We start from the raw sequence: 13,252 nt of genomic DNA on the forward strand, positions 1-13,252 counted from the left end.
ATCAGTAATCATCAGTACCTGTCTTCGTTTTGGCCAGCGTTTTGGTTACACCCTGTATAAAAAGCCAGAAAACACTTACATGAATGAACTGCTTTGTCCTTTAGCTCGACAGACACGCCGGGTCCGAGTCAATCGAACGAAAGCAAGCAGAGTAAAGCCAAAACCGCGGAGCCGAACATAGATTTCGAGTTGGACGTCAAAGTTCACATCAACAGCGGGAAATGCGTGCTCCACACTAAAGAGCCTGGGAAGGAAGAGGAACTCAAAATGTTAGTTGTTTCTGTATGATTTTGACAATAACGTATTGACGAATAGATTATGTAAACCCTCGTAGCTTTAGTTTTAAGTTTGCGTTATAATTATCACCACTATATCTTACAAATCTAACACTATACCAGACAATCAATAAGAGTAATTTATTACCTATTTTGAATAAATCATTTGACTTTGACTTTGACTTTGACTATAGATTTTTATATGGAGATAACTTAATTATCATTTAAAGGGAAAGAAAAACATTTCGAACCATAGCCTTGGTCTTAAGATTAATTTCAAATTAACTAACGAAAACTTAGCGAGGTGTTTGGAACCACTCGGCATAAGGTCTATAAATAATTCATTATTGCTACAGGACTGCTCAGGCCAAACAATCCATACTAATATTATAAATGCGAAAGTCTGTATGTATGTCTGTCTCTCTGTCTGTCTGTCTGTATAACTTTAATAGCATACCATAAAGTTTAAGTGTTAGTGGAGGGGTTCCGGGAAGGCAAAACAATTATTGAGTGACGTGTTAGGCGGTACGAAGTTCGCCGGGTCAGCTCATCTTCTATAAATATATAAAAGAAAAGGTGACTGACTGACTGACTGACTGATCTATCAACGCACAGCTCAAACTACTGGAAGGATCGGGCTGAAATTTGGCATGCAGATAGCTATTATGACGTAGGCATCCGCTAATAAAGGATTTTTGAAAATTCAACTCCCAAGGGGTTAAAATATGGGTTTGAAGTTTGTGTAGTCCATGCGGACAAAGTCGTGAGCATAAGCTAGTCTTCTAAATATATAAAAGAAAAGGTGACTGACTGACTGACTGACTGACTGACTGACTGACTGACTGACTAACTGATCTATCAACGCACAGCTCAAACTACTGGAAGGATCGGACTGAAATTTGGCATGCAGATAGCTATTATGACGTAGGCATCCGCTAATAAAGGATTTTTGAAAATTCAACTCCCAAGGGGTTCAAATATGGGTTTGAAGTTTGTGTAGTCCACGCGGACAAAGTCGTGAGCATAAGCTAGTCTTCTAAATATATAAAAGAAAAGGTGACTGACTGACTGACTGACTGACTGATCTATCAACGCACAGCTCAAACTACTGGAAGGATCGGGCTGAAATTTGGCATGCAGATAGCTATTATGACGTAGGCATCCGCTAATAAAGGATTTTTGAAAATTCAACTCCCAAGGGGTTAAAATATGGGTTTGAAGTTTGTGTAGTCCACGCGGACAAAGTCGTGAGCATAAGCTAGTCTTCTAAATATATAAAAGAAAAGGTGACTGACTGACTGACTGACTGACTGACTGACTGACTGATCTATCAACGCACAGCTCAAACTACTGGAAGGATCGGGCTGAAATTTGGCATGCAGATAGCTATTATGACGTAGGCATCCGCTAATAAAGGATTTTTGAAAATTCAACTCCCAAGGGGTTAAAATATGGGTTTGAAGTTTGTGTAGTGCACGCGGACGAAGAGCATAAGCTAGTTTAAAATTAACCTGATGTTTTTTTTTTTTTTATGTATGTTTCGCTGGCAATCCTCCGACATGGTTATCGGAGACTTTGTATAGCTTAACACGGCATTTTTTTTTTTTTTAACCTGTTGGTTGTGATTGTCCTTGGACAGAGGCAGCAGTAAGTCTCGCGTGGGTCGCTCCGCGTCCGGCGGCCTGGGCGATACCCGCCGTGCTCGCCTGCCGCCCCCTCCTGATCTCACCGTGTTCCAAGTTCCTGGATTACAACTTAAGGTTGGTATAGTTCTTGCATTTCACGAGGGCGAGTGGCTCATGTTTGTGTTTAAGTCGTATCGGTAGACGTAAGGTAAAGTTAATGTGTGTCATGATTTATTTCAAATTGTATTTTATGAGTGTGTGTGCCGGGAGGCAACACAGTGTCGGATGGCCGAATGTCATGATTTTCAAATAATAATTTATCATTTGGGTCAAATCACATACTTTTTACAACTGCATTAAGATTTAGGAATAATCTCATTGGATGAAATTTCAAAGAGGCTGTCATTGGTGGGTTGTTTTCGATTCAGACCAATGGCATACCTACACTTTGCATTTTTCTGTGTAATGAATGAAAAAAAGAAACGTGACGTTTGGTCGGCATAAATGGCGTGAATTCGTGTGGAGCTTTAGAGCTGGGAGGTAATCTCAAAAAGTGTAAAGTATTGTTGTAAGTGGTGATAAAGATGTAAAAGAAGTATTTCATGTGTTTCAATGAGCATAAATGTGTTAAAGAAGTATTACATGGTGTTTCAATGAGTTATCTCATCAGTATGTACGAGTGTATTGAATTAAACATCTGATATCGACGTTGAAGAAGGCATATTCTTTATATCTGCGTTTGCGAGCGCTTGCTCGCGACTGATTGGTCCGACATGCACGCACAGTTACGTAATGTCCGCGTATACGACGTAACCACAAGTAAAGTTCACTCGCCTTCGTGAATTGCAAGAACTGTATAACACTTTGACGTCCATGTTTTCGTTTGTAGTAGGGATCATTTTTAGAACCCAGAGCCGTAAAGTTATTTAAAAAAGGGGTCATTTCGTGAACAGGAGGTTATGCACTAACACCATCTTGGTTCATAAGTGAACAATGTTGGTAAGTATGAGATCTACTATGTCGACAACTGGCTTGGATTGATACGACGTATGCAGTACGTTTGACGAGTGAACTAAACACAACAAAGTTTTCTACTGGTTCCGAAAGTCTGTGAAAGTGTTTGAGTTATTTATACATGGTGACCGGGGATGATTTGGATACCCCTTAAAATAAGGTACCTATTTAAATTTTTCTTTTAGACGTCACATCCCCGGCCACCCTGTATATACAACTATGCCTCGATGTTGCATAATTTCGGGTTGTTTTGGAGAAATAAAATCGTTCCCACATCTTTAGGCAATACGTATCTTGATTTAACGTTCACAAACCGTAAAAATGTTCGTATGGAATTTTAACTATTAACAAAACCAACAGGTGCACTATGAATCAAAAACTTTACCAGAAGAGTCAGTGTCCCCTCAAACGATACCTAACATTCCACTCAATCCGACTACACGAAAAGTGGGCACGAAGAAAGCGTCATTATTTGCTTGGATCACATTGCAAAGTATACCCGAAGAGACTATCATCAGTCCACATATCCTGGAGTTTCTGGAGCAGACCTTGGAGCCCATACCGACCAAAACTTCCTTCACGGCTCCTACTTCGGGTGAGTTTTGTTAAATAATAATGCTTACAGATGCATAGACTAAATGTTGAAAATCTTAATTTTTCTCATCCTCAAGATCTTCCAACTCAAATCTTTGGTCCAACTTATTAAACAAATGTTATTTGATATCAATGCCCCTTCATATTTATACGTTATATCCAAAATTTGCTATCTTAGATTGTTTATAGTATTCGCCAGATTATTTTTTAATGCCTATCTATCTATGCTCTTTAGCAACCTTTCTTCTTCTTTATTTTACCTTGTATGTGGCACCTACGTCGCAAACGGAACGCAAAATAAATTCAATTTCACATTAAGCATTACTACTACTATCGACTATAACTATTATCGATTTTCGGATTTCAGTTTTTAAAACAATAGGGGTAAAATGAGTAGAACTTCTAGGCACAAAACACTTGATAAGACAAAGGCTTACTTTAAAACGGAACGTTTTTCACAGAAACGGAAAACACGTCACGCAACCGCACCAGCGGTCCTCCCGGAGAAGGCTCAAGCGAAGGGGTACCAGGGGTAGCGGGCAGCGGGGAAGGGTACGGACAGTATGTCTACGCGTCCTTCCCCGTCGACGTCATCGTGCACTTCCACACCAGACCTTCCGCATTCCGCTTCAGCTGCCTGCCCGCGTCGCGCGTCGAGTGTCTGCTGCAATTGCCGAGCTTGCAGATTGTGTTTAGCTCCAAACGAGCGTCGGATGAGTAAGTTTCCATACTACTTCTTCTTATAATGCCTATACTATACATATGTCTGATATCTTCAATAAAACAAACCAAATAGCTTCCGAGTATTTTTATACTAATTATGTTTTGAACCCGTATTATTATAGTAAAAAGATCTATTGGTTGATCGAGAGTCTAATTAAAATCTCCAAAATCTAAAGCCTTCTCTAAATTTATCAAAAAATCAGAAATTTCTTGTGGTTTTATGCTAAAAAGTTGATTAGCAAACGAGATTTTGGGAACACTTCTAAACAATATGTCCTATTGCTGGAACAACAATTATTAAATTCTATAAAGTGTTACAAAAAAGAGATAGGTACCTGTTTTAGAATGGAGTACTACAAGGGAGCATTTTAGCTCCTGCACTCTTTCTAATATACATCAATGACAAACGTGAAATTTTTAAATGCCAAAAAGTGCCCTAGTACTCTTACTAATACAAAGAATAACTATTTAGGGAGATGGCTGAACCAGCGATAGCAATGGGCGGGCTGAGCGTTACGGGTTGCTTAGCGGATTTCTCAGTATACATCTTCCACCCGTACGGCGGCAAGAAGTCCAGTTTGAAAGAAGCACAATGGTCGCCGCTGGCTGACACGGAACGGAAGGATTCACTCTCCATCAATGTCGAGTTTGTGAAGTTTCATCTCTCCCGGTTTAGGAAGCTGGACTTCCATACTGATCATGATTCTAAAGCTACTGTTCGATTCTCGAGTGAGTATTATTGTTATTGTGACGTTAAGATAGTCTTTATTCTGATTGCCTTTTAGATTTAGTATTCATACCTCCACGATTAAGGTTAAAGATAAAATGGTCCAAAATTAATGTGCAATCCATTTTGCTATTATTGACTGACAAAGTTTAACTTTAACCACCTGTCATGCAACTCTGGGCCTAAGATAACTGTCCTTTATGTATTTAATGGCTAAAATTAGGTCTCTAGTTTTATCAGTTCTTAGGCTGAAACCTATAGAGCTTTTTGACTTTGCTTAGACTTAAGACAGAGTTAAAACGAGACAGATGCATAGCTCTCACATAAATCTGCCTCGTTTTAACTCAAACTTAAGTTTTTTTTTTTTTTTATTCAGATACAAGTTAGCCCTTGACTGCAATCTCACCTGGTGGTAAGTGATGATGCAGTCTAAGATGATAGCGGGCTAACCTGGAAGGGGTATGGCAGTTTTTATTAAACCCATACCCCTTTGGTTTCTACACGGCATCGTACCGGAACGCTAAATCGCTTGGCGGCACGGCTTTGCCGGTAGGGTGGTAACTAGCCACGGCCGAAGCCTCCCACCAGACCAGACCAGAAATTTAGAAATTATAAAATTCCAAACCCCTGCCAGGAATCGAAGCCGGGACCTCCCACTATTAAGACCACAGCGCTCACCACTGCGCCAGGGAGGTCGTCAAAGTCTAAGCAAAGTCAAAGTGCGCTCTATAGATCTCACCCTTAGTCCTTCATTTTTGGGATCCAATTTATTCATAGTATGACGGTGACTTCAAGTCTAGGTCAGCAAACAGAAAGAGAAACGCTGAAATAATGATTACATTTTCGTATCAGCAATCGTTGACGTCGGCTCCGCGTGGTTCAAGTATGACATGAGACGGCTGAGCGAAATCCTGGCGTTCCCCAAGGCGTGGTACCGGCGCAGCATCGTGCGGCGACTTTTCCTTGGTGACGTCAGCGTTCACACCGCACACCAGTTAGTATAGCTTTCTTAGATATATAGATAAACCCATTTTTACCCTTTAAAAAATCAAAATCAAATCAATCAAAAATCTGCTCTTAGCGGATGTCTACGTTAAATAGCTATCTGCACGCCAAATAACTATGGTGTAAATGCACCTTCATCAATGGAAAAATCTATGTAATGATTATAAAAATATCTTATAATCAAGCCTTGCTTTATTGTTTTCATTTTTTTTTAAATCTGTTTTGTCAATATTTTAGAACATACAGCAGCAACGTGCCTGCATCGCCAGTGTTGCCGCAGCGCGAGAAAGCTAAAACAGCTGAACCACAAAAACCTAAAGGTATTGACTCCATTCAAAGTTGATCATTATTTTTAATTTTTTTTTACCGTGAAAGTAACTTATTTGAATAATTAAGGATTGAATCATTGACTTGTATATTACTTCGTATGGACAGGGTCATTAAACAAGCAAAATGGCACTGACTCATTGGTGCATAAATGTTTATTACGCACCAACGCGACGACAGTGACATCTGGATTTCAAACGCGAGCAGACATTGCTTTAAGAGATGGTACTGATTTATTCGGTTTCTAAACCGTGAAAAATTTTGTTCGCTTGACCATATCTTGTCATTTATATCGATGGACTAGCTTATGCTCGCGACTTCGTCCGCGTGGACTACAAAATTTCAAAACCCTATTTCACCCCCTTAGGAGTTGAATTTTCAAAAATCCTTTCTTAGCGGATGCCTACGTCATAATAGCTATCTGCATGCCAAATTTCAGCCCCATCCGTCCAGTAGTTTGAGCTGTGCGTTGATAGATCGGTCAGTCAGTCAGTCAGTCAGTCAGTCAGTCACCTTTTCCTTTTTTTTTATATATATATAGATTGAATCGACTAATGTTTTGTTATAGAAGACAAGTCGGGCGGCGCGGCGTGGGAGACGCTCGTGCTGTTCGCGGTGAACTTCGAGCGCCTCAACGTTCACATGAACATGGGCAACGTCATGGGGAATGTTAGGTAGGTTCACTACACAGTACACACACAATTTCCTTCATTTAACTACACAGGTTTATATTTACAACTAGCTGATTCCTGAGACTTCGTCCGCGTGGACTCTTTGATTTTTCGGGATTGTTGTCGTTGCTTGGTACCTACAATATGAATTCACTATGAACACTTCCTGAATCTTGATAACCCAGGCGGGCAGTAACCCTGCAGCATCAGGATTAAGGAGTTGAATCCAGAATTTTTTATGTGACCACGACGTAAACTTTTTTTGTTGATTTAAAATAAAATTTTGCAAATCGGTCCAGAAACCTCGAAAAAATCGATGTAGAAAAAAGAACCACCTCCTTTTTGACAGTCGGGTAAAAACCGATGACCTTGAAATATTTACGGAACAATCTTTAAAATATCCCCTTTCTAACAAAAAAAGAATGAATGAAATCGGACTACGCATTAATGAATTACAACTCAGTATACATTTTAACTTTCATCCCCTCTCCTACGGGAACCATGCTGAATTTCGAGATAAAAAGTATCCTATATTCTTCCTCATAGTATGACCTCAAATCGTACCAAGTTTCATTGGAATCCATTCAGTAGTTTCAGCGTGATGCGCGGCCGTGATACAGACAGACAGACAGACAGACAGACAAAAATGAAAAAAATTACAGTTTTGGGTTCAGTATCGATTATAGAGTGCCCTCGAAAAAAAATTTTCAAAATATCTTCAATGTACAGAATTTGACCTGTTACAGTTTTATTATCAAAGTATTTGATGATATTGATCAATCAAAAAATTGTAGGGGCTTTTTCTAAGGTGCCGATTTGCTTGATCATTAGTTATAGTTCTTGCATTTCACGAGGGCGAGTGGCTTATGCTCGTGTTAAGTTGTATCGGTATAAGTAAGGTACAGTAAATATATGCGTTTGCGAGCGCTTGCTCGCGACTGATTGGTCCGACATGCACGCACACTTCGACAATGCCCTTGTATATTACGTAACCACAAGTAAAGTTCACTCGCCTTCGTGAATTGCAAGAACTGTAACGTTTTTGTTTTTCCAATTCCATGAAATGCCCTAGTCATAGTATTATTTAGGGATTTTTGTTAAACGTTTTTTGCACAATGTATAAAATAGCGATCAGATAGCGACTTTGAGATTGTTCGGGTGTTGTCGGTTCAGTTATTTTTCTTCAAATTTACAAATTGTTATTACAGTTGGCAGTCCCGCTCGCTAGGCGCGTGGGGTCGGCTGAGCATCGGCAGCACCCGAAGACGCCAAGTGGCCGGCCGGGTGGCCTTAGGAGGAGCAGCTTTGGAAGCTCGTGGCGGCATCGTGGGCGGATCTATTTCACTAGCGGCGGCCCGCGCCCATGTTTTACTGCAGCAAGAGCCTCCCGCCCACGTGGCGGCGTTGAGACTAGCAGCGTTGGAGCTGAGGCTGGAGTACATGGGCGCCCCGGCGTTGCTTGCCCGTCTGAGTCGACTGGCGGCCGTGTTGAAGGACCGCTGGCAACCGCCCGCTGCCACACCCTCTGCTAAGTGAGCAGCATTCTTATCGTTCCGTACCCAATTGGGACCCTATTGCTAAGCCTAAATTTAAAAGCCTAAGCTAAATTCACGGTTTTCAGATTTTTCCCTTATGTCTGCTGTAATCTACCTACCTGCCAAAGGGAAGTACCCTGTAGGTTTCTTGACAGACCGACAGACAGACAGACAGACAGACAAAAAAGTTTTTTTTTTTTTTTCTTTCTTTGTCATTATCTGCAATCAGTCGGGGGACTATAAGCAGATTTTTTGTGCTTAATTTGGTATTGAGAAACGAGGGAGCCATTGGCCACTGCTCCCACGTGCATCAGATATCGAGCACATCAGCTCGTTTCAGTCTTTTTACTCTAGGGGCAGCTAGAAGTGAGTTAGCGAGTGGGTTTGGATGCTTGGCAAGGCGAACTTTGTGTTTTTTGGAGTACTTGTTTATTTCCTCGGAAACAGTTGGCATATCCAGGTACTGGTGCAATTCATCGTTGCGTGTAAACCAGGGCGCACTAGTTATTGTCCTTAGTATGTTGTTTTGAACCCTTTGAATCCGCATGATGTTGGTCTTACAGCTTGTGCCCAACAACTGTATGCCATACAGCCAAATGGGTTTCAATATAGTGCAGTAAACACTAAGTGTAAGTAAGACAAAAAAGTGATCCTATAAGGGTTCCGTTTTTCCTTTTGAGGTACGGAACCCTAAAAACAAAAATGTTACAATACTAATCTCTCCACAGTCGTCCAGCCACAATCCTGGCACACGGCACTCTGAGCTGGCACCAACTCCAGATCGCCATAAGTCGCAGCACCACACCAGACCTGCTGAAGATGCAGCTGAAACTCGAAGAGTTCTTCACGCAGCAGTTCAAGTCGGGCAAGCGGGTGTTCTCCTCCCTGCACTCCACTGCTGGACCTTATCAGACAAGATTGCCGCGGGAGAAGAGAGATCGTAAGTTGTATTACAGTAATATATCAACTCTCTTCCTATGCCAACGTATTTGGCAAATATTAGCCAAGGTGAAGGCGCTGTTTGCGTACACAAATATACGCAATGTGGCAATGTGCAAGTTTACGAATCGAAAAGGGGTATATAACAATCGTCCATCAATAATCCTGATTTATTCTTATTGATGAGACGGTCCAAGTCTTCGTTACTACGAATAACAATAGCAGCTTTCCCCTCTCGTTGACGTACATATGTAGTACGTAAACACTGCATGCAGAATATCGAAATAATATAGCATTGGAGTAATATTTATTCACATTTTCTCTTTTAGCTGCATAAAAGCGCAAAAAGGGTGCTGGTTTGTAGTTTTAGCTGCATAATGGGTAACATACACTCTCTTTATCAGCCAATGTTCAGCTCTTGGGGCGGCTGTTACCTTTAATAATGCTTATATAATGCTGATATAACGCAGTTGTGGGCAGTTAATCAGCTAGTTGCTGAATAATTTGTGCCCAAATCAGAGTTATATCTTCTGAGGATGCTATTATTCAGCTATTGTTCAGCTATTATATAGAACGTTTATGCAGCTAAAGTTTCCAATGTGGACGGTAAATCAGTTGATTGCATATCAACTTTTGTGTTACTTGGGATATTATATAGACCCGTTGCTACACCAACAAAAATCATAACCCATCTGCTTTGTTTGTGTTCTGCATTCACGGAGTAAGTGCCTGTTTCTCGGAGTGAGTCGCTCATTAGCAAAGACTCTCTGTGCAGGTCCGGCTAGATTTAAATCGTTGCTAGTGATATTTCTGCGCGTTTTAGAACCTTTAAGCATTTCATCTCGCTTAATACGACGAAGTAACCGCACAACAATGGGGCGGGGATGTTTCCTTGCGTTTCCCGTGGAATCCACAGCTGACATGATACGCGCCCCTACGCGAGCTGTGATTGGCTGAATTTGTGCCATTCTTGTTGCAACAGTACATTGTAGCCAATAGTGAGCGAGTGTCAACCGATCAGAGGTGATTGCGATCGTGACATTGTAGCTGTCATTCTACCGCAATCGAGCAGCTGGCATGAGCAAATCCAACCTATATAAAAGCCCCTTAAAAATATCAGAATTTAAAAAAAAACAAGTTTAAATTGGGCCATGTTTGTCAGTCAGTCATGGTAATGTTTTGTATCTATAAAATTATTAATATTGGCGTCAATATTTAACTTATTCGAGTAGAGTTCTGTACTTCCATTTTTTGACGAAGGGAGTAGTAACCTTAATCTGAGTATAAGTTTATAAGTTAGAATATAAGTTTACATACATAAGTACAATTTAATACGTAGATTATAGTTATTTTTAAGGAGCGCCAGCTCGCCAACAAACTGGCTCACCAGTTTGGCGAGAAAATAATAATGTAAATATTTGGTGTACCTACGCTTGTTATAAATAAAAAAAAAAAAAAAAAAAAACCGTTGTCCAACAATACAGACACAGCGGCAGCGGCAGCAGCAGCAGGAACTAACGAGCCCCCGCAGCAGCAAGCCGAGCTGCGGCATCACCGCCACTGGCAGAAGGTGCTGCAGCTCATTGCTGCCGCGCCGCACAACAAGCTGCATCCGCGCGGTGAGTTTCATTCCCTGCAAATATATGCCATAGATTTTGGGAAAGGTCTCAACATAATGACAAATATATGCCATAGATTTTGGGAAAGGTCTCAACATAATGACAAATATATGCCATAGATTTTGGGAAAGGTCTCAACATAATGACAAATATATGCCATAGATTTTGGGAAAGGTCTCAACATAATGACAAAAGTAACAATAATGGCTAAAGTACGATTTTAGTCCTTAATCCAAGGGTAAACTGTAGGTCGATTTCGTAAAACCTGCAATCATTATTGAAAGCTTAATTGTTGTGGTTGGCTGAATTTGTGCGATTTTTTTGCATAATACTTCCGAACGATCAAGTCAGAGTGGACTTAGAGGGAGGGAACTCTTGGTGTGATCCTGAATCGACTATACGTCAAATGGTGACGTGAAATCTAAGAAAAATAGGGCTACTTAGCGTCAAATGTACTAACATCTTGTGTTTCAAGTGGATGTATCAAATTAAACCTTTGGTTCCTTGTATAAATTACTGTTATGTCAATGTTTACTTCTCTACAGGCACAGTGCTCGGCGGCACGCTGGAACTGCAAGGCTCTAACATATCTCTGGCGTGCTTCCACGGCAACAGCCTGAAGGCCAAGTCCTGGGCGCTGTTCAGTCTCAAGGACCCCTGCATCAGCTTCGCCACCGAAGCGCAGCAGATCGAAGACGAGGACGGTAAGTAACTTAATTTCAATCGTCATTCGTGTCCACTGCTAGACATAGTACTTTTCAAAAACTGCCCCTTCATTATCCAGCCACTTCCCACCACTTTGTTGAGATTGTTTGTCCAGCGCGCTGGAGGTTATCAGAGTTGCCATCTGCTGCTCAAAAATGCTCTAGATGTGCTAATTTTATTAAAAAGCACTAAATATAAATGGAAATAAAAACAAAACTTATCTGGTAGATAAAGTTAATAGCTCTTCAAACTCTCTTTTTCTGTGCTTGGACACTGGTTCAACTCAACGATGCGATGCTAGAATTCGAGCGTTAAATTAAAATGGACCTTGACAGTATTGTTTTGCAAGTTTCTCCAAACATCTACAACCAGCACTATTAGAAACGAAAACGTTGCAAAATTATATTCGATGCTACTGAGACTTTAAATCAGAACTTTTAGGTCCATTTTAGTCTGACAATGGGGCCAATTCTCTTGTACACAATCTCTAAACTAAACTAAATTAACAGGTCTAAATCTAGTGCTATCCTTTTCCGCAAGCAACATTATGAAAGGGATAGCAATACATTTAGACGTGCCATTTTAGTTTAGTTTAGAGATTGTGTACAAAGGAATTAGCCACACTGGCACCGATTCTAAGCACAACCTAATTTTAGCGTATTCGCACCCTCTTCTTACTATTGTAATATGAAAAGGACAGAAGCAGTTTGACATTTCTAAATTTAATTTTTAGAAGGTAAAACCCGTGATTTTAGCACGCACTCGCGAACCTACTGTTTAAATTTGTATTGTGCACTAAAACTTAGAATCTTTAATGTGAAAGTCATGTTCCGTTCCTTTTTTAGCATTAGTAAAAAGAAAAGGATGCAGATACTCTAAATTTAGTTAAGAGAGAGACTAGAGAATCGGGACCATTATATGTCTGTGTATTATTGTGTTTCGATTCTCAAATTCTACGGTGTACTGGTAACAGTAATTGTACTGGTAGATTATTATTATTATTTATTTATTATTATTTAATTAGAACGGCCATAAAGCCCAATTACACTAATTAAACTACGAGTACTAACTAACATAAACATACTTACAAAAATTGTTAAAATTATAAATATTAAAAAGCAAAATTATAAATCTTCACAAAAGTGCAAGATCTGACCCATGAGGTCAGCCCATTTGTCAGCAAATATGTCACAGCGAGGGGACTCCTTGAGCTTGACTCGTTGAGCGCAGCCAAAGTGCGACTAAACGGACTTACGAAAAATTTGGAGCGGTGGCGGAGATAGCTGTAATTAGAGGGTGCATAAACGCAGCAGAGCTTGTTACTGGTGATGTCTCAGCGTATTATCCTCTAACTTACCTGTTTCTATATATATAAAAGGAGAAGGTGACTGACTGACTGACTGACTGACTGACTGACTGACTGACTGACTGACTGACTGACTGATCTATCAACGCACAGCTCAAACTACTGGACGGATCGGGCTGAAATTTGG

The 13,252-nt window shown here is 40.4% G+C and overlaps 1 protein-coding gene across 1 annotated transcript in view; it reads left to right on the forward strand.

The window, feature by feature from the left end:
- Positions 1-13,252, forward strand: part of tweek (transmembrane protein KIAA1109 homolog tweek) — an 81,337-nt gene that overhangs the window by 60,199 nt on the left and 7,886 nt on the right. The window contains exons 38-49 of the mRNA XM_069500347.1: positions 105-269; positions 1,915-2,035; positions 3,275-3,509; positions 3,970-4,225; positions 4,704-4,960; positions 5,811-5,952; positions 6,201-6,283; positions 6,859-6,964; positions 8,170-8,493; positions 9,225-9,436; positions 10,920-11,054; positions 11,600-11,758. Of these exons, the coding sequence (XP_069356448.1) occupies positions 105-269; positions 1,915-2,035; positions 3,275-3,509; positions 3,970-4,225; positions 4,704-4,960; positions 5,811-5,952; positions 6,201-6,283; positions 6,859-6,964; positions 8,170-8,493; positions 9,225-9,436; positions 10,920-11,054; positions 11,600-11,758 (2,195 nt within the window). The remainder of the gene's footprint in view (positions 1-104; positions 270-1,914; positions 2,036-3,274; positions 3,510-3,969; positions 4,226-4,703; positions 4,961-5,810; positions 5,953-6,200; positions 6,284-6,858; positions 6,965-8,169; positions 8,494-9,224; positions 9,437-10,919; positions 11,055-11,599; positions 11,759-13,252) is intronic.

This window comes from Maniola hyperantus, chromosome 1 (genome assembly GCF_902806685.2).
Source record: "Maniola hyperantus chromosome 1, iAphHyp1.2, whole genome shotgun sequence".
Classification (NCBI taxonomy): domain Eukaryota; kingdom Metazoa; phylum Arthropoda; class Insecta; order Lepidoptera; family Nymphalidae; genus Maniola; species Maniola hyperantus.